Raw genomic sequence first — 23,891 nt, 5'->3', positions numbered from 1 at the left:
TTATTTAGCTCCCATAGTGCTTTTTATCTGTGGATCTCAAGATGCTTAACAAAAGAGTGTAAAGGATTAGTGTCCTCATTTTACAGATGGAGACAAAGAGGCCAGTTATTTGTTTCAAGTCACACAGCAGGTCCAGGTCAGAGCTGGGAATAGAATCTAGGTCTCCTAACTCCACTCCTGTGCCCTAGTCTGAGGGAGCTATGGCCTTTTTTGAGGAAGGATGTTTGGCTCTGAAACATATCTTGTATTTAAAGAGAACTGAGCCTGTACAGATAATATGCAATTGTCTGTAAAGAACATTTGTATATCTATGATAAGTCTTATCAGAAGCAAGGTTTGCCTACATTCTAGAGTCAGTGGCCTATATTCATGGCAGAACTGTAATATCAAGATCATAGAAGATTAGGGCCAGAAGAGATCTTAGGAGGTCATCTAGTCCAACCCACTTCTCAAACCAGGACCAACCCTAACTAAATCATCCCAGCCAGGGCTTTGTCAAGCAGGGCTTTAAAAACCTCTAAGGGTGGAGATTCCACCACCTCCCTAGATAACTCATTCCAGCACTTCACCACCCTCCTAATGAAACAGTTTTTCCTAATATCCAACGTAGCCCTCCCCCACTGCAACTTGAGACCACTGCTCCTTGTTCTGTCATCTGCCACCACTGAGAACAGCCTGTCTCCATCCTCTTTGGAACCCCTCGTCAGGTAATTGAAGGCTATCAAATGCCGTTTCACTCTACTCTTCTGCAGACTAAATAAGCCCCTTTCCTTAGCCTCTCCTCATAAGCCATGTGCCCCAGCCCTCTAATCATTTTTGTTGCCCTCCGCTGGAATCTCTCTGCAATTTGTCCACATCCTTTCTGTAGTGAGGGCCCAAAACTGGACACAGTACTCCAGATGTGGCCTCACCAGTGCCGAATAGAGGGGAGCTCCTACTAATGCAGCTCAATATGCCATTAGCCTTCTTGTCAACAAGGGCACACTGTGGACTCACATCCAGCTTCTCATCCACTGTAATCCCCAGGTCCTTTTCTCCAGAACTGCTGCTTAACCAGTCAGTCCCCAGTGTGTAGTGTTGCATGGGATTCTTCCATCCTAAGTGGACTCTGCACTTGTCATCTCATCAGATTTCTTTTGGCCCAATCCTACAATTTGTCTAGGTCACTCTGGACCCTATCTCTACCTTCCAACGTATCTAACTCTCCCCCTCCCCCAGCTTATTGTCATCTGCAAAATTGCTGAGGGTGCAACCCATCCCATCATCCAGATCATTAATAAAAGTGTTGAACAAAACAGGCCTCACAACCGACCCTTGGGGCACTCCGCTTGATACCGGCTGCCAACTAGACATCGAGCCGTTGATCTAGCTCAATGATCTAGCCAGCTTTCTATCCACCTTATAGTCCATTCATCCAATCCATACTTCTTTAATTTGCTAGCAAGAATAATGTGGGAGACCATATCAAAACTTTGCTAAAGTCAAGGTATATCACATCCACCACTTTCCACATATCCACAGAGCCAGTATCTCATCATAGAAAGCAATCAGGTTGGTCAGGTATGACTTGTCCTTGGTGAATCTATGTTGACTGTTCCTGATTACCTTCTCTCCTCCAAGTGCTTCAAAATGGATTCCTTGAGGACCTGCTCCATGATTTTTTTCCAGGGACTGAGGTGAGGGTGATGGGTCTGTAGTTCCCTGGATTCTCCTTCTTCCCTTTTTTTAAAGATGGGCACTATATTTGCCTTTTTCCAATCGTCTGGGACCTTCCCCAGTCACCACGAGTTTTCAAAGATAATGGTCAATGGCTCTGCAATCGCATCAGCCAACTCCCTCAGCACCCTCGGATGCAATAGATTTGGCCCCATGGACTTGTGCATGTCCAGCTTTTCTAAAAGGTCCTTAACCTGTTCTTTCACCACTGAGAGCTGCTCACCTCCTCCCCATGCTTGCTGTCCAGTGCAGCAGTCTGGGAACTGACATTGTCTGTTAAGGCTGAGCTTAAAAAAAAGCATTGAGCACTTCAGCTTTTTCCACATCATCTGTCACTAGGTTGCCTCCCCCATTCAGTAAGGGTCCCACGCTTTCCCTGACCGCCTTGTTGCTAACATATGTGTAGAAACCGTTCTCGTTACTCTTCACATCCCTTGCTAGCTGCAACTCCAATTGTTCTTTGGCCTTCCTGATTACACTGCTGCATGGTTGAGCAATACTTTTATACTTCTCCCTACTCATCTGTCCAAGTTTCCACTTCCTGTAAGCTTTCTTTTTGTGTTTAAGCTCACTGAAGATTTCTCTGTTAAGCCAAGCTGGTCACCGGCCATATTTACTATCATTTGTAAACATAATTTAACAGTGAGTGAGAGAGTAGTAAGATACCTGGAGTTACTTTTTTTTAAGTAAGACCTTTAATTGGCCAAGCAAAGCCATGTCTTACGCTGAACTCAGTGCCATCTGTTTGTCATGCAATATATTTTGGATCACAGATTTGACCAATTCCAAAACGTCAGGGAATGTTCTCTGCATTAGTAGGCAGTACCTTATTGCTTTTGGTGAGCATCAGAAAACTGGAAATAACACACACAGTTCCTTGCTGCTGGTTAGCAGACCCAACAGCTTCAGCCACCTCTGTAATTGGCCACAGATCACAGAACTGGTTAATGGCAGTCATATTATCATACAAGTACACCCCTCTCAGATCTGTCGATCTTCCAAATACAATTTAAAACAGACTGGATTGATTTTTAAATCAAATCAATTTAAATCACCAGTTCTAATAATGATTTAAATCAGCAAGAAGGAAACCTAAATTCAAATAATAGATTTTAATTGTTTTACATTTGTCCTTTTTAGGTATTTTCCTAAAGAAAGGTTGTTTCTTATTGGTTGGTAACCTTTAAAACATGTTGATTAGCCTGAAGGTTATACTTAGTTGCTAAATTTGGGATTTTTTTTGCTAATAGGAGTGCACGCTATATTTATACACATTTATTTAAGCAATTGATTGTTTCTAGTACTCTTTGTCCGTCAAGATTTAAGAACTAGTAGATCTCGTTCACTCACATCTAGTTTCTAATAATAGATTCACCGGTTCATAGGTTTAACTTTCCTTTAAAATGTGAGCAGTAAACATGTATGTGCTGCTTATTGTTTACATTTAATGTAAATGATTTTAATAATTGTTTAGTCCTTAACATAGGTTATGAACTTTAAATTTAATTTTAAATACATGGTTTTAAAAAAACTTAATTTAAATAAAATTTAAATGTTTTTTTAAATTTTAAGTAAAATCATTGACTTTTATCTACTGTTTAGAATTTTGTCACCCCAAATGGCTTATTTTCTCAGCCAGATATAAAAGAAATAAGGAGAATGGAAGTCTTGAGAATGAGGGCATGTGGTAGGGGGAATTTTGGGCATATGGAGACCTGCTATGGTGATGTAGGGGAATGTGACAGTGAAAGGGATCATGAGGGAGATACAGAGCCACTGGCATGTGGCAGAGGAAGAAATAGGGAGTGGAGACAGAGCATCATGCATGGGGGGAAGAATGGGGCCCACAGAGCCATTATGAGAAAGGGGGATGGGGGGCACTGCAGGGAGTCCTTAAAATAGAAAGGGATAGGAGAGTGCTTATGTTGGGCAATGAAGGAATGCAAGGAACCATGGTATGTGCAGTGAGCTTGGTCTACTGAAGTGTGCAGCCCTCTAGCATAACTTAATTGTATTTCTTTAGAAAGATTTTGGTGGTCCTCCTGACTCTCCCTAACTTGAACCATAATTTGAAAAAAACTTACCTGACACACTTGGCGGAAGATTGATATAAAAGATGGGAGGAGATACCTGAGTGAGTAAGGTCCAAGAGCAGCACCTTAATGAAAGATCCAGTGTGCCCCCTCCCTGGCTAGTTAGGGAATGGATGGGGTGAGAGTGCACTGGGCAATTCCTATCAAAGTGGAATTTCTGGACCCTGCATCCTTCATAGTGTCCATTCTTCTCTTAACTTCACCTCCACTCCTCCAAACTACACTTCGGTTGCTATAAATTATGATCTTCTTGTTTCCTTCTGCATTCAGTCTCTTTTCCCTTTCCCTTCCTTTCCTCCAAACAGCCTAGTTGCTTGAAAAGAATGATCTAGTCATTTTCATTTCAGTACAGTCCTGACAATGACTGGTTAGGACAGGGGTAGGCAACCTATGGCACACGGGCCAAAGGCGGCACGCAAACTGATTTTCAGTGGCATTCACACTGCCCGGGTCCTGGCCACCGGTCTGAGGGGCTCTGCATTTTAATTTAATTTTAAATGAAGCTTCTTAAACATTTTAAAAACCTTATTTACTTTACATACAATAACAGTTTAGTTATATATTATAGACTTAGAAAGAGCCCTTCTAAAAACATTAAAATGTATTACTGGCACGCAAAACTTTAAATTAGAGTGAATAAATGAAGACTCAGCACACCACTTCTGAAAGGTTGCCGACCCCTGGGTTAGGAGCTATTGTGAAAGTCTGGGAGATTTAATCCTTCACTACTGGAGAGAGTCGGGTAAATGAGTCTCTTCCCATGCCCCAGTAATTGAACATGAAGTCTCTCTTTGCTGCTGCCTTTTGAGTAATTAATTGAAACCTAAAATCTTTATCCCAAGACAAAAGCTGCATTAAAATGGAGGTAAGCCAGAAAGTACTTTTCAGAATTTAAGGTAAAATACATTGAGGCTGTTGTAGTTATCCAAAAATGGAGGATTATAAACCCAAGAAATTCAGAGCTGAGGCTAAATGTCTGGATTTTTTACATCTGATAGATAAGAAATTATAGGTGAGATATGAATGTTTGTGGTCACAAATTGAACTGTTTTTTTTGAGAGAAGAGATTTTTCTTCCCATGTTGCCTCAGGGCAGAGTTTGGGTGATTTATCTGAATTTCCATGTGTTATCTTGTTTTTCTGTTAAATTTAATCTCAGCTCTGAGTTCTTAGAGTTATGTTGAGAATTTCCTTGGTTTAAACAAGAAAATTAGAGAATGTTGCCATATGGCATTCCTAATCACTTTAAGATATAAAGTATTAACTTTGTTTTTTTTTTTTTTTTATTTGATTTTTTTATGGCCAACTTCTCCTGTAGCCCCTGGCTACTTTGGAGTGGCTCAAGTCAGCCAGAACGTACTGGCCAATTAATCTGATTTTTTAACAGCAGCTTTGTTCCATGAGATTTGCATAAAGCAACTGGAGCATACTCCAGGTGTTACTCTTTCCTGAGCCCTGTATATTTCCCTGCACATACACACATCCAATCCTTTCTCCTTTCCTTCTCTCCTCTCTGAGAAATTGTGGTGCAATTAGTAGTTTTTGAAAAGAACTGTTTAGGATTAATGGTAATTTTTGGCCATTATTTTTCATAACTAAAAATACCCGTGACTAAAATGTAGCCTTATTTATAAACAATACAGCAATACTGAAAAAGGACAGCCATGGAGTGAATGGTGATAGCCAACTATCGCACTGTACAACATTGGAGAGAGTGAAATTTTGGACAAGAAAGTTGGGCAAGACCTCGTTTGCAAAATGTCCCTGAATCTTTAATATCCACCCAGAGTAGTCAAAATCCTGTTTCTGAATTTGCATCTGAAAATTTCTCCATAGTAAACTGCATGGAATTTAATTTATTTACCTTTAGAAAAGTGAAGGATTTAATCAACCCTGCAAACATTTGAGGTCCAGTATTGTGCTTGGTGCTGTACATGCAGACATTTTCTGCCGCAAGAAGCTTATCCTCTAAATTAGACACACATGTCAACCTGTGGTTTTAGAAGGTTGAAGCTGAGGCATCAGTCACCAAGCTATTCTTTAATGGTTTTTAAATTCCTGTATTCTTTCTTTGGGAATAGGAAGTAGAATAATCATGTTTTTACAATGGTAAAGTATACTTGCAATAAATACCTCTTGTAAGTGTTAAATACTGCAGTAAAATGAGGGAGGGAGGTATTCAATAATATTCAAAAGCACTTTTTTGCTTCATGTTCAGCCATCACAAATGTATTTTAATCCTGAATATAAGACAAATTCTAGAGCAAATTGTGCTGCTAATGTTGCAATACAATGTTGTGGATAAAGAATCAATATTTACCACCATTTTGCTATCTGAGGGCATGCTACAAATTCCATTTTGAGGTAGAGAGACACACATTCATGTATGCTCTTTAAGATGGAGCTTTTGTAATACAGCTGCTTGACTACATTCCATCTCTTCCCAAAGCATTATAAGCCTTCTCTTCCACCAGAAGTCCGGAGTAGATTTAAAACCAAAACATACCAACAAACCCCACCATTGCCACTGTGCTCCTTGTGTCCTGGTCAGGTATAGGTGTATTTAATTTCTGGAATATGTAACTGGTATTTGAGTTTTAATTGTTTCAGTTGTATTCAGTTTTAAACCTTTAAAATTTCAATTAATCATGTTGGTTATGATTTTTATTTTTGTTACGATCCAGTAGACTCTAATGAAGCAGAAAACTTTTGGGGGTATACAGGAAACTGGTACTCCAACATCATGAAGTATATTGTTAAAGAATTTGCCGTCGTCTGCCTTCTAAGTTTCATTGCTTAATTCAGTTTTCACACTAAACTTTTCCTTAATATTTCTAGCTGGACGTGGGATTTTTGGCAAACTAATTCAAACATTATGCATAAATTGCACTATAAGACCATTGTTAGGGTTTCACTGTCAAGATTCAAAAGTTAGGAAACGCCTGAAGTAAGGTTGCCTATGCAACTTTAACTTGGTCCTTTTGTGCATGTGCATATGTACTGTATTATGATAGTCTTTATATGATCACTCACTCAGTATATATTTCTGCATAGGATCCCTGTCTTTCAGTGCACAGATAGGACTTGCTCTGGGGATGAATCAAGGTTATGTAGCGAAACAAGCTTGTTCGTAGGACTCCTGATTAATTTGTTGTATAAGGTGGCACATGTGTGGTGAATGAGGCATGTGTTTATAGGACAGTCTCATGGCTAAGGCAGTTAAATGCTGTTCTGAGGAACTGGATTCTGTCCCTCTCTGTGCTACAGAGTCCCTGTGTGATGCTAGATAAGATGTTTAAACCAAATTTTTCACAGGCAGTCACTAACTTGTGTGTTCCTTTATTATTTGGGTACCCAATTTGCAAAGATGCTGAACACAGTTTTCTTCAGCTGAAGTCAATAGGAGCTGTGCTTAAAACATATAAAGTACTATATAATGCTAATTACTCTGAAAAATAAGGTCTTAGGTGTGTCAAACTGAGTATGCAAAACATCGATATTTTTGACCTAATCTCTCTTAGTTCCCCATCTGTAAATGTGGGGTTCTGTTATCCCCATATCTCGCAGGGACATTGTGAAGATAAATAAATTAATGTTTCTGACGCACTCATACTATAGTGATGGGTACCATAGAAAATCCCATGTACAAGCAAACTCAGTTCTGCCATTTCCTAACTTTTGAGTACTTGACATTTATAATCTTAATAATGTTGTTTTAATATACTTTTGCCCCATGCCTTCAAATCACCAGTCCCAATCCTATCTCTTCCCCATCCGTGGCTCCTTGTCCCAGTCCCACTTGCTGCTCCTGAGGCTTCTCATTCCAGTTTCTTTGCCCAGCTGGTTCCAATCTCTCCCCAGGGTTTTAGTCCCAGTCTCCTTGCCCAACCAGTCTCATACTTATCCCCATTTCCTCCCTACACTCTTCCCCCCCTCGCCGCCCAATCAGTCTCCCTTCAGTCCCAGTGTCACCAGGCTCCTTGTTCCAATCTGCTCCTTCCCACTCCAGTTCAGTTCTTGTCTTTCCTGTGCGGGGTCATTGGGAGCACAAGAGAGACAGGCTCCCTGTGCTCATTTGATTGCTTGGCCCAGAGCAGCAGGTAGCAGTAATTACAGGGAAACTCCAAGTGAGCTCCTGTAGACTAGTCCTCCTCTGGAGCATGCTCAGTTGCTGTGTGGGGATGGCATATGCACAGTCTCATCAAATATAGGAGCTGTGAGGGAATGACACGTGCATACTCTCATCAGTGCTAGGAGCTGTGAGTATGTTCCTGCCCCTCAGTGTGGACTGAATCTTTGGAGATTTTAGCTGCAAAAGTCTGAGTATGTGTGAACTAAGATTTTTCAAAATCTTGTAATTTAACCAAATTTGGATAAATTTTCACAGAAAAGTCATGTCTCTGACACAAAGACCACCCTCTCCCAAATTTGAAGTCCTTGTTCCAAAGCCTAGGGGCAGTGGAACTTATTAGCAATGGAAAGTGATAAGATTATTTTTATATATATATATAACCTTGTAAAACAATGTATTTTTCTGTAGCCTTGTTCTCAGAAATGGATGGACTTTTTTTTATTAAATTAGCCTGAGGCAAATTCCTGACGTGTAAAATTTGCCAAATTTTAAACTGGACTGAAAGCGAGAAGCAGCTGAAAAAAGGATCTTACAATGAGAAGTGTCAGGCAGCCTTAATAGTAAGTGCAGCTAACAGTCTTGCTTGTAACTCCCTCCCCCCCTTCCCCCCCCACCTTCAAGATTAAGGAAAATTTGCTTCTCAAGGTCTTTTTTTTTTTTTTTTTTTAAGTGAATCTTACCAGGACTAGTTGCAACAATTCAGTTCTAATATTTGAAGTTTTCATTGTATATGGTGCTGTATGAAACTTAAAGCAATACTTCTCAAGAGACTTGAACATTTGCTACAGTTCTTGCTTAAGCGACCAAAATGTCTCATTCTTTGTTCAGAAAACTTTTCTGATTGAGTTATGTTCTTGTACATAAAAACTTGGAATCTTTGTGAATATTCTAAGTTTGTACAGTTCTTTTGTAAATTTTATGTCCATGTAGTGCTGCTAAATTCTTACAGTAACTGCTCTGATGAAAGCGTAACAAAAGAACTGTGTAGGGGGAACTTTAAATTTAGGCTATTTAATTGCAATGACAGATCTCTACAGTTTAACAAAAGCCACATGATTTAGATTCTGAATCTTGAAAATAATTTAACAAATGCCACTCATAATATCTCTTAAAGCATGGTAATAAACAGTAATGGAATTATACTTTGCAGGCACACTTTATAGTGATCTGTTTATAGTTATTTGCAGATCCAAAGTATCTGGGGATTATAAACTATTCAAAAATATTTGGGCATCAATTATATATTTGGTTTCAGTGCTTCCTAACTGAATTAATATTTAGTGTCCATACTAAAAAAACCAAAACAAAAAACTTGTAAACAGACATAATAATATATTTGCTCATGTAAGCTGTGACATGATATGAAGTAGCTCAATTATAGGCACTCAAAATGCTTGGGTTATTGGTTAACAATTCTAGTATGTCATTGCACCAATGACTGTCATGATTCATTGATGGACTGTGTTACTTTGGGTAAGTTAGTCAAGTCTCTTCACACCATCTTATACGTTAGGAAAACAGGTGAAAGCAAGGGACAGAAATAGAAAGCTTGTTGACTAGAATAGTTGGCAAATTAGCTCTTGTGCTGAGTAATACTGTATGGGTGTGTGAGTACGTGGGTGACTTCAATCCAGCTTTGTAAAGTAATCCTAAAAGGCAAATAATTCAGTTACTGGGTGAAATTCTATGGCCTCTTATGAGAAGATCAGACTAGATTATCATAAATAGTCCTTTCTAACCTTAAAATCTATTCTAACAAAAAAACAAAAACCCCACCCACACTCTCCACCTGTGTTAAAAAATTAAGGTTGCAAAATCCAGCATTTAAAAGTAAGGAAATGCTGGAATTAAGGTTGCCCATACAACCTTAACTTGGTCTCCTTGTGTGTATGCTTTGGATAGTAAGTGATCATGAAATTAGGGACTATTTTTTCCAGAGGATCCCTGCCTCTTTTTGCGAATTAAGTTATTCAGTATTTCCTCTTTATCCTCTGATTCAGTGTACGATACCAGGCCTTACTTAATGCACAGTATTCATACCTTGCACTGAATGCAAAATTATTGATTTTTCTCATGAGCATTTCTGTGGTTTTCTCACCACAGTGTCTGAATGGTTCACAAATATTAATGAATTTATCATCACAAATCACCTGTAAAATTATATAATGGCGGTATTCCCATTTTACAGAGAGGGATCTGCTTGTGAGCAGATGTAACACACAATGTCTTTGTTCTTTCTTCACACACATTAGTAAGAATATAAATGTTTAAAAAATCAAACTCAAAATTCTGTCTCAGGCTAACAGGCCCATATACTAACAGACAGATTCCATGCCATGATCAGTCTGATAAAGCAAGTCACTCACTAACCTGAAACAGTCCAGATCTTTCTGTACTTAAGTAACATGCACCAAGCTCCATCTCCATTGTCTGCCACCCTGGATCTAGTCAGTATATATGCCAGAGAGTCACAGCCTAGTGACAGTGTCAGGGCTTCACTCACCTGGTGGATAAATATGTATGTGTTTTGAGTTCCTTTTTCTAATTCCCACACCTGACATGATGATAATTACAGATGCATCTATTATAGACTTGGAAGTCCACATGAGCATCCACTCAGCACAAGGTATGTGGACACCTTGGGAGTCAGGGCACATATTAGTTCTCCTGGAACTGAGACTAGTCAGATAGGTCTGCAATGCATTCTCCCCACATATGTGGTCCCATCACGGCCAGATAATGCCACACAACATGACGACTGTCTTCTATCTAAACAAACAAGGAGGGGCAAAATTTCTCTCACTGTGAAGATAGGCAGTCAGTTTATGGAACTGGTGAATCTAAAACCTCATCAGTTTCTGCAGGGTACATCCCAGGCACTCAGAATGTGCTGGTGGACAGCCTCAGTCCACCTGGGAAAACATCTTTATGGACAGATGGGTTTTAGATATTACTCATTTTTGATTTGTCATACAATTTCAGGCTATCCACCCTTACCATTCCTCTTCCCTCTCCTTTTTCAGGGACCCCTTTCACTAATTGCTTCTACAAGAGGAATTTCAATTCTTGTTAGAACTTGGAACTATAGAAGAGGTTTCCTTTCAATTAAAAAGAAAGGGTTTCTATTCTCATGTTTTCCTTCTACCACAAATAAAATGGAGACGGTCCGGTCATTCTAGATTTGGAACAACTCAAGACTTTTCAGAATGGTGACTCTTGTTGCTATACTTTTGAAAACTCTGCTGGATTGGTTTGCAACTGTGGATCTGCTTAATCCATATTTTCATATCTCCATCCATCCTGCTCCAAAAAAATGTCTAAGACTTGTGGTAGAAACCGCCCATTACCAGTACATAATATTCAGCTCCAGGTGTCTGGCTATAGCGAGTTGGTATCCGATCTGGACAATTGTTCATCTGGACTTAGCATCCCTGTATCTGATAGCCTGGATGTTAGCTGCTTGAACGCGGCTGAGAAAATATGTTCTCAGGCGGTTCAGGACATTTTAATAAATAGTAGAAAACTTTCCATGGGAACTACTTACAACTCTAATTGGAAAAGATTTGATGCTTTTGATCTGATTATTTCCCTTTTTTAGGCTGATTTTTCCTTTCATTTTAGATTACCTTCTGTCCTTAAAATCCTCTGGGTTATCAGTTAGTTCCATTAAAGTGAATCTAGCTTCAGAATCTGCCTGTCATCCTAAGATTAATGGTTTTAATATATTTTTCTTATTCTATTTCAAAAATTTAAGGGTCTACTTCAAGTATTTCCCCTATAAAGGATCCATCTACTCTGTGGTATCTGAATATTGTGTTAAGTTTAATGAAAACCCTGTTTGAGCCATTTGCTACCTGTCTGTTAAGTCTTTTATCCATGAAATCAATGTTTCGAGTAATAATTATTTCTGCTCATGGAGTGGGTGGAATTAATGCTTTGATACCAGGTCTTCCCTATAAGATTTTTTCATGGGGTATAAGGTTTCATTAAGATCTCATCCGAGTTTCCTGCCTAAATTGTGTCTGGGTTTCATTTTAATCTTACCTTAGACTTTAGTTCCTCCTATGTTGCTGACACATCAGGCAGTCCAGTTCCAGTGGTGTTTGGTTTTCCTAATCTTGTATGAATATCTTTATCACAGCCACCTTCAAATATCGTCACCCTCCCCACATAGCAGAATTCTTCTACCCGTTAGATTTCTTTTCCATCCATGTACATCTTTGCATCTGTTGTTCCGTTTCCTATCTTCATAATCTTGATTTTTTTCTGCATTTACTTCCAGTCCATTTTTTACAGCTCCCTGTTCCTACCTCTAATGTAAGGGCAGTCATTCCATTTGATGTCATACTTAGTAAAGCAGTGTCATTGGCAAAGTCAAGATCATGTATCTCATCTCTGCTAATCCATTTTACACCATTCATGATGCCTTTTGGTTCCCGCTTCATCACCAAATCTATTGCTAATGCAAAGAGAATTGATGATGATTTACACCCTAATCTAACTCCTATCCACAGTTGAGCCACTTACCCAGGCCTGTATCCCATCTTACTGCTCATCCACTTCTTCACATAAATTCCTCACTATGTTGATCAGCTTGTCTGGCACCCCATAGCTTCTAGCAATATTCCACAGGGTCTTTCAGTAGGCAGTATTGAAGGCTGCAGAGTCAGAAGAAGCAGCACAGAAGGTAGCTCTAATCAAGCAGCTCTAAAGAATAGTGAAAGACTTCTCAGGAAGAACCTGATCATCACAGGTGTTGCTGATCAGGGACATTCATGGACAGATGTTGAAAATGCATGAAGTACAAGTCAGATGATGGAAAGAACATTTCCATTCTGTATTAAATTGTCCAGAGCCAACGTTCATTCACAGGTTTGAGAGAAATGCCAGTGCTAAATTAGAAATAGAAGAGGGACCAAGAACACCCAATGAAATTAAAGCAGCCATCAAAAAGCCTGACACTCGAGACAGCTCCTAATGTTTGACAGAATTCAAACTGGTATGAAAGGTGAAATTCTGAATGAGCAGCTAACAAAACTCTGTAATGAAATATGGGTGAAGGAACAACTACCCAAGACTGGAAATGATCGTGGAATTGCAACAAAAAAAAAGGGGATGATCTTAAGGAACAAACTGGAGAGAGATTGTACTGCTATCAGTCTCAGACAAAGTATTGGCTACTGTTATGCTGAGTAGAATGAAGAAAGCAGTGAATGAAATATTACAAGAACAGGCTGGGTTCCATCCAGATAGATCATGTTGTGACCAGATAGTCACTCTTTGACAGATCATCAAAAACTATTGCTTGGCAAAAATGTCTCAATTATGTTAATGAGCTGATTAATTAACCAATATTTTGTTCAAAATCATACGCTAATAGAGAGGACTCTACACTCTTTATATGTAGACAGAGCTTTAGCTTTCTATCTAAAGAGGACTAAATACTTTAAGATTTCTTCCAAATCATTTTGTGACACATGCTGACAGAGTTAAAAGTTAAACCAATTTCTTCTCACACACTTTTAAACTGGATTTTATGATGTACTATATTGTGCTGTCACTTTTCTGGTTGGGATCCTTTGTTAGTAGTTAAGGCACATTGTACAAGAGCACAAGCTGCTTCTGTAGCTGCTTTTAATAATATCTCCTCTTCTGAAAGTTGTAAGGCAGCCACATGATCTTCTGTTCATACTTTAAGGAAACATTATGCAGTTGGCCAGGTATTTGTAGGAGATGCAGCCTTTGGTAGAGCAGTACTTGAACTCTTACATGAATACAGATCTAATACCCACCTCCATCTGCTAACTCTTTTTTGTCTGCAAGAGTGGAAGATATATTGTGACATTCTATACCTTCGGGGAGTGTACTGTAACCCCCATATTCCTCATTTTCATATACTTGTGATCTTACATATAAAGCATGCCTTGTAAGGTATCAGGGGAAAGGTTATGATCTGCTGAAAGTCTTTTCTCTATCCATATATGTGTATCATTAATGCATATGAGGTTGAGAATTGTGTTGTATGGTGGTCACAAAAGCATGCTGTAAGTTGGGGAATCAGCCAGATATTAGCTCCCCAGAGGCAACTGCAAGGAAAGTAACCAATGCCCAGGCGGGGTGTCAAACAACCCATCAACAGCCATTGTCCAGCAAGGGAGCTACATTGCAATCATTCACCTGCATGAGGCCACACCAGGAGAATTGCTCAACCTTGCTTGGAGAGACTCAGCAGTGCTTTCCAGACATGCCTGGACTTGTGCTCCCCAAGTGCATGGACTGAGAGTATTAAACAGACAGAATGGACGCGTACTGGGCCCTTCCCCTACCCCACGTATGCTGCAAGCAACCAAGACACTGAGAAGGAAAGACTCCAACACAGGAGTTTGGCCCAGGTTTAAGGAACAAACCTGTATATAAAGGACTGCAGTATCCAGTGGGGTGAGAAAAATGGCTTAATCTAGTTGCCCAGTCTAATAAAGTTGAGAGTTTAGACTGTCTGCTTATATTTTTCTTTTCTTTTTTGGTAGCCACTCTGACTTGTTAAGCCTTGACTTATAATCACTTAACATCTATCTTCATAGTTAATAAATCTGTCTGTTTATTTTACTGGAAGTTGTGCATTTAGTTTGAAGCGTGTCAGAGATGCCCCTTGGAATAACAAGCCTGGTACATACAGGGGCGGCTCTAGGGATTTTGCCGCCCCAAGCATGGCAGGCAGGCTGCCTCCGGTGGTTTGGCTGCGGAGGGTCCGCTGGTCCCGCGGCTTCGGCGGACCTCCCACAGGCCATGGGAGGTCCATCAAAGCCGCGGGACCAGATGATCCTCCGCAGGCACGCCTGCGGGAGGCAGCCTGCCTGCCACCCTCGCAACGCCGGCAGAGCGCACCCCACGGCTTGCCGCCCCAAGCACGCGCTTGGCATGCTGGGTCCTGGAGCCGCCCTTGGGTACATATCCATTTCTTTGTTAAATTGACAAACTCATATAAGCTTGCAGCGTCCAAGGGGCATAACTGGACACTGCAAGACAGAGGTTCCTAGGGTCGTGTCTGGGACTGGAGATATTGGCTAGTGTCATTTGCTTGCAAGTAGCTGGGAGCAGCTTACATGCCAGAGGCTGTGTGTGAACAGCCCAGGAGTGGGGGTTCTAACAGCAGAGTAGGGTAAGGCTGGCTCCCAGAGTCAAGGATTGGAGTGGACTAGCAGATCACCGGTCTAGATAGCACCAGAGGGGAACAGTCACACATATAAACAACTCAAATGAAGAAAAAGTGGTTACTTGTTCTTTAAGATGTGCTGTCTGTGTATTCAACAACCTGGCCCATTTCCCCTCTATTTGAAGTCCTTAGAAGATTTCAACTGGGAAGGAACTAAGTGTTTGGTCTGCCTTGCCCCTGTATGCCTTTGGTTGGGTAGCATTAAAACATTCAGTGAAGCAAATATTTGTCACTAATCCTTTCAGCTACAAGGTTGGAAACTAAATATTACCAAAACAAACTCGTGTCATTTAGTGAACTAAATTGTGTTTATCTGTACTGCAGGTGAATGGAACAAAACAAATCTACTCTTTTTGTGTTTTCAGGCTCGGATAGCTTTTCTACAAGGAGAAAGAAAAGGTCAGGAAAACTTGAAGAAAGATTTAGTAAGAAGAATAAAAATGTTAGAATATGCGTTAAAACAAGAAAGGTATGTATGCATGTTCATTCAACATTTATCTGTGCTGAAAAATACTTTACAAAATAGAGGGTAACTTCTTTACATTTAAACACTTGGTCCAGGGTACAGGAACACTTCAGAGAACTTCAGTAAATTAAAGGAACTCTTCGTTTTTGGTCTAAACTGACATTTAGTCTGAGAGAGATTCTGCAATTCGTAAATATCTTACTGAAAAAATCCCTAAAACTAAAGGCCAATTTTTTCTTAAACTGGCTGTTTCTCTGGCCTACAGAAATAGAATTTTGTACTTCTGCTGCTGCCACAATAGCAGTCAAATAAGTTTTCAAAGTTGAATATTATGATGTATGAAGAAATGTTGGTATAATATCCTGTGTAAGTAGATATTAAACAGAAAGAGCATTGTCCATTTCACCTTTCATAACTCAGAAAATAATTGCATGACAGAAAAAACCAAAACTGGAATCCACCACTGTTTTTCAGACTTCTAAAGACAGAATAACTAAAAATTTACTGTGCTTCTCCTGCTCCGTTATATAGACGAGACTCAAATAATAAAGAAAAGTAGTCTTCTTTTTTTTAATCATTTTTAATTCTATATTTGTTTCACAATGTGAAATGTGCATTTTACATTTCAAAGAGCAGCATTCCTTAAACATTAATGTTGCTCTCTGAGGTGTTGTTTCCAAATGAGACATATGAAGGTTACATAGAGAATACCTAACATAACATGTTTCTCACCTATTTCAACTAGTTCTGACACCTTAAGAATGTCACATAAAGATGGTTTTGCATTTAGTGAATGTACATTACTGCTGCCTTTTCAAACCTAAACAATTTTCTATTGTATATTTTGATTGAATGCAAAATATATTACCTGTTTCAAAGATATTTAGGAATTTACCTGGTGATATGACAATATTTTTAATGGTAGAGTCAAATTTAGTCCTCAGTTTGCATCCCTTACAAAATAGGGAAGTTCCACTCAGTGTTACTGTAAGTATGCATTGAAGTATGCCACCTCCTTCCCCCAACTTAAAAATAAGTACATAAATAAATACTCCAACCTATTGTGTAGATCTTCGGTAACTCCAAACTATATTTGGCAACTGCAGTCAACTCGGATATATTTATCCATGCACGTCCTTGACATCTTTAGGCTAGTTGCCCAAGAATAATTCTGTCTTCATATCCTCTTCTTTCTTCACTATAGTGACTTGTATTCTAGATGAGTATTGATATGGTGAAGCAATTAAAAAAAACTACCTTAAACTCTCCTTCAGTAATCCCTTTTTATTAAAAATTGTTTTTGGTAGCATGGTCTGTTGGTCACTATAAAAGGGTGTAACTTATTTAAGAAGTAGTTGAAAGCTGTTATTGAGACTTAGTAGAATTTTCAAAAGTACCTAGATCCCATTTTCAAAAGTGACATAAGCCCCTTTGTCACATAAGTGCTCTTGAAAATACTTTTCGAACCCCTAAAAGAATTATTCTTCACAGGGAAAGTCTGCAGATCCATTACAATGGGTCTTACATCTGCTTGCAGCTCCTTGGAGGCGTAAACCAGATCTGTCAGTCAAAACATGCTGGGAATGGCCATACCCCTGAAGGGCTGAGCCAGCCAGTTTAAACTGCCTCGTGCAGCTGCAGGAAGACTTTATCAGAGCTTCTGCTCAGAAGAAGAAAAAAAAATAAAGCAACAAAAAAGGAATCATTTTTGTTGTTCTTAGTGGGTTTATTGCCTTCTAAGCATTACTGGGCTTCTGTTTTTCTGACCATACCCCAAGGCTAGACGCTGGCAATACCTTTCTGATACTGAGAGAGCTGACTACAGCAGCTTCCAGTGCATTGTCTGGGCCAGCCTCTCTAGCATAAATACCGCACAGGCAACTAGAGGAATAGAGAAGTCAACAGAAAAGGGCACAAAAATGCCAGGACTAATTGAACCTACAAGTGCATTTTGTTACGAGGGAATGTCCTGTAACAACAGTATTCCTGCTCAGTTTTTCTAATCTCCCACTATTTCCAACCCCTGCTTTAGTGGACAATGCTTCTTGTCCATTCAGAGCAGACAGAGCTGTTTCAGGCTGTCTGCAGACTGAAGAAAACATCATTGCATCAATGTACGTTTCACTCACATGTGGAACATTAGCTTTGCAACTATGAGTTTCCATATTTTTTATTTATTTATTTATTTATTTATTTATTTTAAATGAAGGCCAAGGTGTTGCAGAATCTTAATATGCAAGTCAGGCCACATAAATGTATTAGGCAGATTGAGTGTTTAACGACTGTAATCTAAACTACATTTTAGAATTGTTTTATTGGTTTCTGATGAGAGAATATTGGTTTAATTTCTTGACTGCATATTCAAAATCAGTTTGCATATTAAAAACAAATCTTATCTAACACAAGGGACAGACTGATCACATCTTACAGCATTTTCATTAAAATATAATTTGAAGTGATTACTTTCTCTGATCAATGTCCACTGAAATATGTTATGTGTAGGTAGAAGATAAAATTGAATCTGTGTTATACTTTGAAAGTATAGCTCTAAGATCAAAATTATAAATTCTTTCTTAAAATATTTATTCTTTCAACTTGTTACATGACATTTGCTTTTGTTTTTATAAATTTATTGGAATGCAGTTAAGCCAAAATACTTACTGTACTTTCAGAAATTATTCAGTAAAATACACAATATTTTAATAGTGTGCTTTCTTTATGAAATGTGAAATAATTTACAAGAAATCTAAAATCTTATCAGTTCATTTTATTTGAAAAAATAAGTCCAGAGCTTAAATACATTTTTAAAATTCTAAAGGTGCAACATGTGGTATTTCTGAAGTCTAGGCTTAATTTTTCATGTTAGAGTCCAGTATAAAAAAACTTTCAAAACATACAGAGCAGTGGCGGCTCCAGGCACCAATGCAGCATGTGTGTGCCTGGGACGGCAAGCCACGAGAGGGGCGGCATGCCAGTTGTTGTGAGGATGGCCGTCAGGCTGCCTTTGGCAGCGTGCCTGCGGAAGGTCCGCCGGTCCTGTGGTTTCGGCAGTAATTCGGCGGCAGGTAAGCTGAAGGGACGGGACTGGCGGACCTCCCGCAGGCATGCCGCCGAAAGCTGCCTGACTGCCATATTTGGGGCGGCAAAATACATAGAGCCGCCCCTGATACTGAGTCACTTTAATAAACAACTTTAAAATAGCTGAAATTCCAGCTAATTAATTTTATTAATATTTCAGAAGTTTCTACAAATGCATTTTAAAGATAAACTGAAAGGCTTTGTTCCTTTTAGGATTTAAGTTGAAGTGCTTAGGATTCTGTGTTTTACTGCAGATAAATGTAAGCAGAGCCGGTAGTGCTACTTATAACTAAGGTTGCCTGACACTTTCCCTTACAAGATCCAGTTTTCAATTGCATATAACTTTGCCTAACTTTAACCATTTGGGCTGAAATTTTCCACACCCGGTGTCTGAATTTATTGGAAAGTTTCGACTAAAATGGTTCTTCAGTTTCAGAAAATCAAGTTGGGGGAAATACTGTTTTGCTTATGTTAAAAAAAATTCTTACAACTGCTTCATTGAAAACCTCTAGTATCTCTGTGTTTTGGGGAATGGACTTGAAATTTGGCATGGGGTAAAGGGCAGTTGCACTGGTGTGAGGAGTGGGCCTTTGCCATCCCTGTGACAACTTGGTCAATTAGGCAAATTATAAGCCTCTGCAGGGCTTGTCTACTACACAGGGAGGTTATCAGATTAAGGTAGGATGTGAATTTAAAGCAGAATAGCTATTCTGGAATAACTCCATGGAATAACTCCTGAAAAATTACAATTGACACATGCTCGGTAGAGACTTTGTCAGCTAAGTTACCAAAAATGATGTCTGCACTGGGCATGCTCAAACCTAGGGCAGCAGTGTCTGAGCAGGATTTTCCCTGAGACTTTAGTGAGAGCTTTTTCAGTGAAGTGCATGAGGCAGAAGCCAGATTGGAAAGGCTATAGAATGGAATTGGAGGGAAGGAACTTCCAGGCAGGACTGAAGGTGTCACATCTAATGTTTAGGAGATGATGGAGAGTTGGAGAGGCAAGTGGGATGAAACTGGAAAGTAATGCATGCTTGTATTTGTTGGGATTTTGTGGTTCCCAAATGAGTCAGATGCCAGGCACAATCAAGGGTCTTCGATTCAATTCAATTCAGTTCAACAAGACTTTATTCAGTGTGCACAGAGGGAGAGCCCTTGGTGGGGGGTGGGTGGGGGGGGAGGAATCAGCCAGAGTCCCTCCAGTAAGGAGCCTCTCCCATTGTATTTATAGCACATGGCAGTTACTTAAGTTAACATACACAAACCTTCCAGTTCATATTTAACCTTTCCATATTGATTTGTTCATCACATGCTTATACTTTTTCCAACCATATGTTGAGCTCACCTCCCCACCCCTGACCTCTCTAGAATGTTCCTAGGGTGGTGACACAGCATGCTTCTTTATGCATGAGAACCTTGTAAATCACATTTATGTAAAATGAACCACAGCAATACTCTTCAGATTGCAATGGGAAGTTATTAGAGAGTAAAAAGTTAAGGAGAAAGGTTTAAAAGAGGGGATAAGAATGGAGCAAGAAAGATTAGATTGTTGAGGTCACTTGCCCTAGAGAGATTAGAGTTGGAGAACAGGTGTGAAACTTCGTGTGTCAGTGTTGGAGAAAGGAGGAGAGAATGATAGGAAGAGGAAGGAGATGGTCATAATCAGATCTTATAGATTTTTCTATTTGAAGATCTCGGCAGGATACTATGAAGAGAGGGAAGTAGAGGTGGGGAACCGGGAATGGGGGTGGTTGAGGAGAGTGTTAAAAGTTTGGTGGAGACCACATGTGTGAAATTCGTTCAGGGAGTAAGAACAGGAATACTTGTGGCACTTAGAGACTAACAAATTCATTTGAAGCATAAGCTTTATGGGCCTTAGTCTCTAAGGTGCACAAGTACTCTGTTCTTTTGCGGATACAGACTAACACGACCGCTACTCTGAAACCATTCTGGTAAACATTCTTTAGCTAGGAGAATGACAGAATTGAAGGAGCAAATGATCTTTTTCGTATAATTTGACACAGAGTGGATTGATTTAAATATAAAGCTATTTAAATTATTTATTGAAATAATGAATTTTAAATTAATCTTGTTTTGCATATGTACCTTTTAGTAATTTCCTAAAGAAAACTGATTTCATTAGTTTGTAACAATTAAAACATGTTGATTTGCAGCTAAATATAGAACTTCACACTAAATTTGGTGGTACTTTTTTGTAAACAGAAAGTACTATAGCTATACTAATATACCTATTTAGTTATATAGCTTAACTTATATTATTCAGATTCTAATGTTTTAACTTTTTATTGTATTAGAAATGATGATTGCACTATTTGTTTGTTAAATGATAATATTTTTATTATTTGTCAAGCTCTATTTTAATGAAAATTGCAATTCAATTAAATGCCCAAAACATTTTAAATGTTTTTTATTAGTTAAATAAAATATGCCATAATGTGCTGAGCATAAGAAGAAAGCTTACCAAAACATGTTTTGGATTTAAACAACTGATTTGGGAAACAAAGAAAATATATATGTGATTATTGGATTAACTGATTGTTCTGGTCAACCATGTCCTTTAAAGATTTAGCACAGTAATTCAGTCACAGTAGGTTTTATCCAAATTGAAGAGGAGAACAAGCTGTCTTGCTTTTTTAGTTCTTAATCATTTCTTAACTTTGAATGAACTAGTCATTGAACTGAACTAATTGAATAAAGAAGTGACGATAATATTCCTTTCTTCTTCGAGAGATGTCCCTGTGGGCTCCACTTCAGGTGCGTGCGCCCCTGCCCTTCGATCGGAGATTTTTTTGCAGCAGTACCCTACCGGCCAGCGCATGCTTAGAAACCTGTTAACTCACTCGCTGAGAGGTTACTAGAGAGCATGCGCGGCCGGTACTCTCAGTTCCTTCTCTGCTGCCCCTGGCTGAGACGGAGCTCAGCAGACTCTTAGTATTTTCTTTCCTTATCTTAGTATTCCGTAGTTAGCTAGTTTTTCTCTGTTACTTACCTGTTAGTTAGTGTGTACCTACCACTTCCTACTAGTTTAAAAAAAAAAAAAAAATTCTCTCGTTCTGTCAGCGCTTCAAATATGCCTGGCTCCACAGGTTTTAAGCGCTGCTCTTCTTGTAAGGACACTATCCCTCTTTCGGATGGGCACTCCAAGTGTATAAAATGGTTGGGGGAGACCCATATTCCTCAAAAATGCCCTCACTGCACTAAGTTAAGCTCCAGGGCTAGGAAGGACAGGGAGTTAAAGTTAAAGCTTATTTTACTTCAAAAATCCCTGCAATCTACCTCAGACCCAGGCACAGACTCTGCCTCCAGACCCAGCTCTAACCCTTCAAAAAACTAAAAAAGTCAGCCAAAAGAGAGCACTTACAAGCAACAGGAAGCTTCTCTGGTAAACCCTCTCCGATCAGCTCGTCAGTTTCATTACCAGCGTTTCCCCGCCTCAGTACATTTGACGAGCCGGGCTCCTCCGCTACCGCGCTCAACCCGCTGTTGCTGTCGGCGGCAGCGCAAGCCCCTGGTGCTGAGGTGACAGGCTTCCAGTTGCCTGCCTCAATTGTAGCACCTGTCGGCACCGCACTGAATGCAGCACCGACGATTCAAGCACTGGAGGCGGCGGCACCGCAGCCTGCTATTCATAACACGGCACCGCCTGCGGCACCGGCTTTGCTACCGCTCCGTGGCACGGAGCCAAGACAAAAAACTCCGGTTCCAGCCCAGGCTTCCTCACAGGAGCTCTACATGCCTTCGCCTATGACTGTTCCACCTTTGCAATACACCCATTCGGGTGACCTCCTAGTGTCACCCATATTGCAGTCACCATTTTTTGGGGATGGCTTCCCTATATCGAATGACTCAGGTTCTGAACGGCCTTCCTCGAGTGAGGAGGAGTCTGAACCACAGGCTGATGTGCTACTGCAGACTGCATTCTACTCCGAGAGCCCTGTCGTCCGCGGACATAGGAAAACTGTCCCACACCAATCGCAAGATCCCACCTCTTGGTGTGTGAATCCCTGGATGCCACCACCTATGCCTTTTCCTTCACCATGGCAGTATTGGGCTCCGTGGATCTCTTTCCCTCAGCAGCATGCCCACTCCTCTACTTGCTGTAGACGCACACGTCCAAATCCTAGGACGCACTTGGCGGCACCCTCCCACCCTCAGGATCAATTAACTCCAGCTTCTGATCCAATACTGCCTGACTTGCCAACCGAGTCAACACATGAGGAGGCGTTACTTCCTTCCCCTCCCCTGCCATCTGATGATTTTGCAAAATTCCAAGATCTCTTTCAAACAGGTGGCCAATGAGCTCAGAAATTAGTTTGGAGGAGGTACCGACACCAACCACATGCAGCCAACTGACATTCCTGCAACCCATCTTCGTCATCCAGCTAGCAATTGCCAATTAACTCAGGCCCTTCTGGAACCTGCCTAAATCCATCTGGCAGACTCCAGCCACAATCCAGCCGACCTGCACCAACAGGCAGACCGGAATACTTCATTCCCTCAAGGGCTCTGAATTCCTTTTTCACATCCTGCGCCAAAACTCTCTTGGAGTGGACGCAGCGAATCAGAGGAACAAACAGCAAATACTCCGCCATACCCCAACCAGCAAAGATGGCAAACGCTAGCTAGACCTGCTGGATCGTAAGGTATATGCCTCTTCAACATTGCAATTTTTCGAATTGCCAATTACACCGCAATTCTGGCAAAGTACGACCATAAAAAACTATAATAAGTTTATGGATTTTATTGACCACATCCAGCTGACAAGAAACAACAGTTTACAGCTTTAGTCTGAGGGGCGAGGGGCAGATCATATCCCGGATGGCTCTGCAAGCGGCTCTGGATTCAGCCAAATACTGCAGCAAAGGTCCACGCTACCGCGGGTGTCATGCGACGAGGTTCCTGGCTTTCCTCTTCTCTCTTTCCTCGCAAAGGTTCAGAGCACCATAGAGGATCTCCCTTTTGATGGTGATAAACTCTTTGCTGCCGCCACTCGAATGAGGTGCTGCACTCTATGAAGGACTCACGAGCAACACTGACTGATCCTTAGGTATCCAGACCCCTACAGCAGAAGGAGACAGTACAGATACCAACCTTACCACCGTCCGCGCTACCCCTCATATGCTCAGCATTTCCCGAGAGCTCAGGATCATTCAACAGCAATCCCCAACATGGC

General features: G+C 40.2%; 1 protein-coding gene across 3 annotated transcripts in view; it reads left to right on the top strand.

Moving 5' to 3' along the window:
* STRN3 (striatin 3) overlaps positions 1 to 23,891 on the top strand; it is an 89,431-nt gene that overhangs the window by 14,996 nt on the left and 50,544 nt on the right. For all 3 annotated transcript variants that reach the window (XM_032773253.2, XM_032773242.2, XM_032773234.2), the window contains exon 2: positions 15,519 to 15,622. In XM_032773253.2, the coding sequence (XP_032629144.1) occupies positions 15,519 to 15,622 (104 nt within the window). The remainder of the gene's footprint in view (positions 1 to 15,518; positions 15,623 to 23,891) is intronic.

The sequence above is a fragment of the Chelonoidis abingdonii genome, chromosome 4 (genome assembly GCF_003597395.2).
Source record: "Chelonoidis abingdonii isolate Lonesome George chromosome 4, CheloAbing_2.0, whole genome shotgun sequence".
Classification (NCBI taxonomy): domain Eukaryota; kingdom Metazoa; phylum Chordata; order Testudines; family Testudinidae; genus Chelonoidis; species Chelonoidis abingdonii.
Note: the sequence above shows the minus strand (reverse complement) of the source record. Positions and strands in the feature narration are given on the sequence as shown.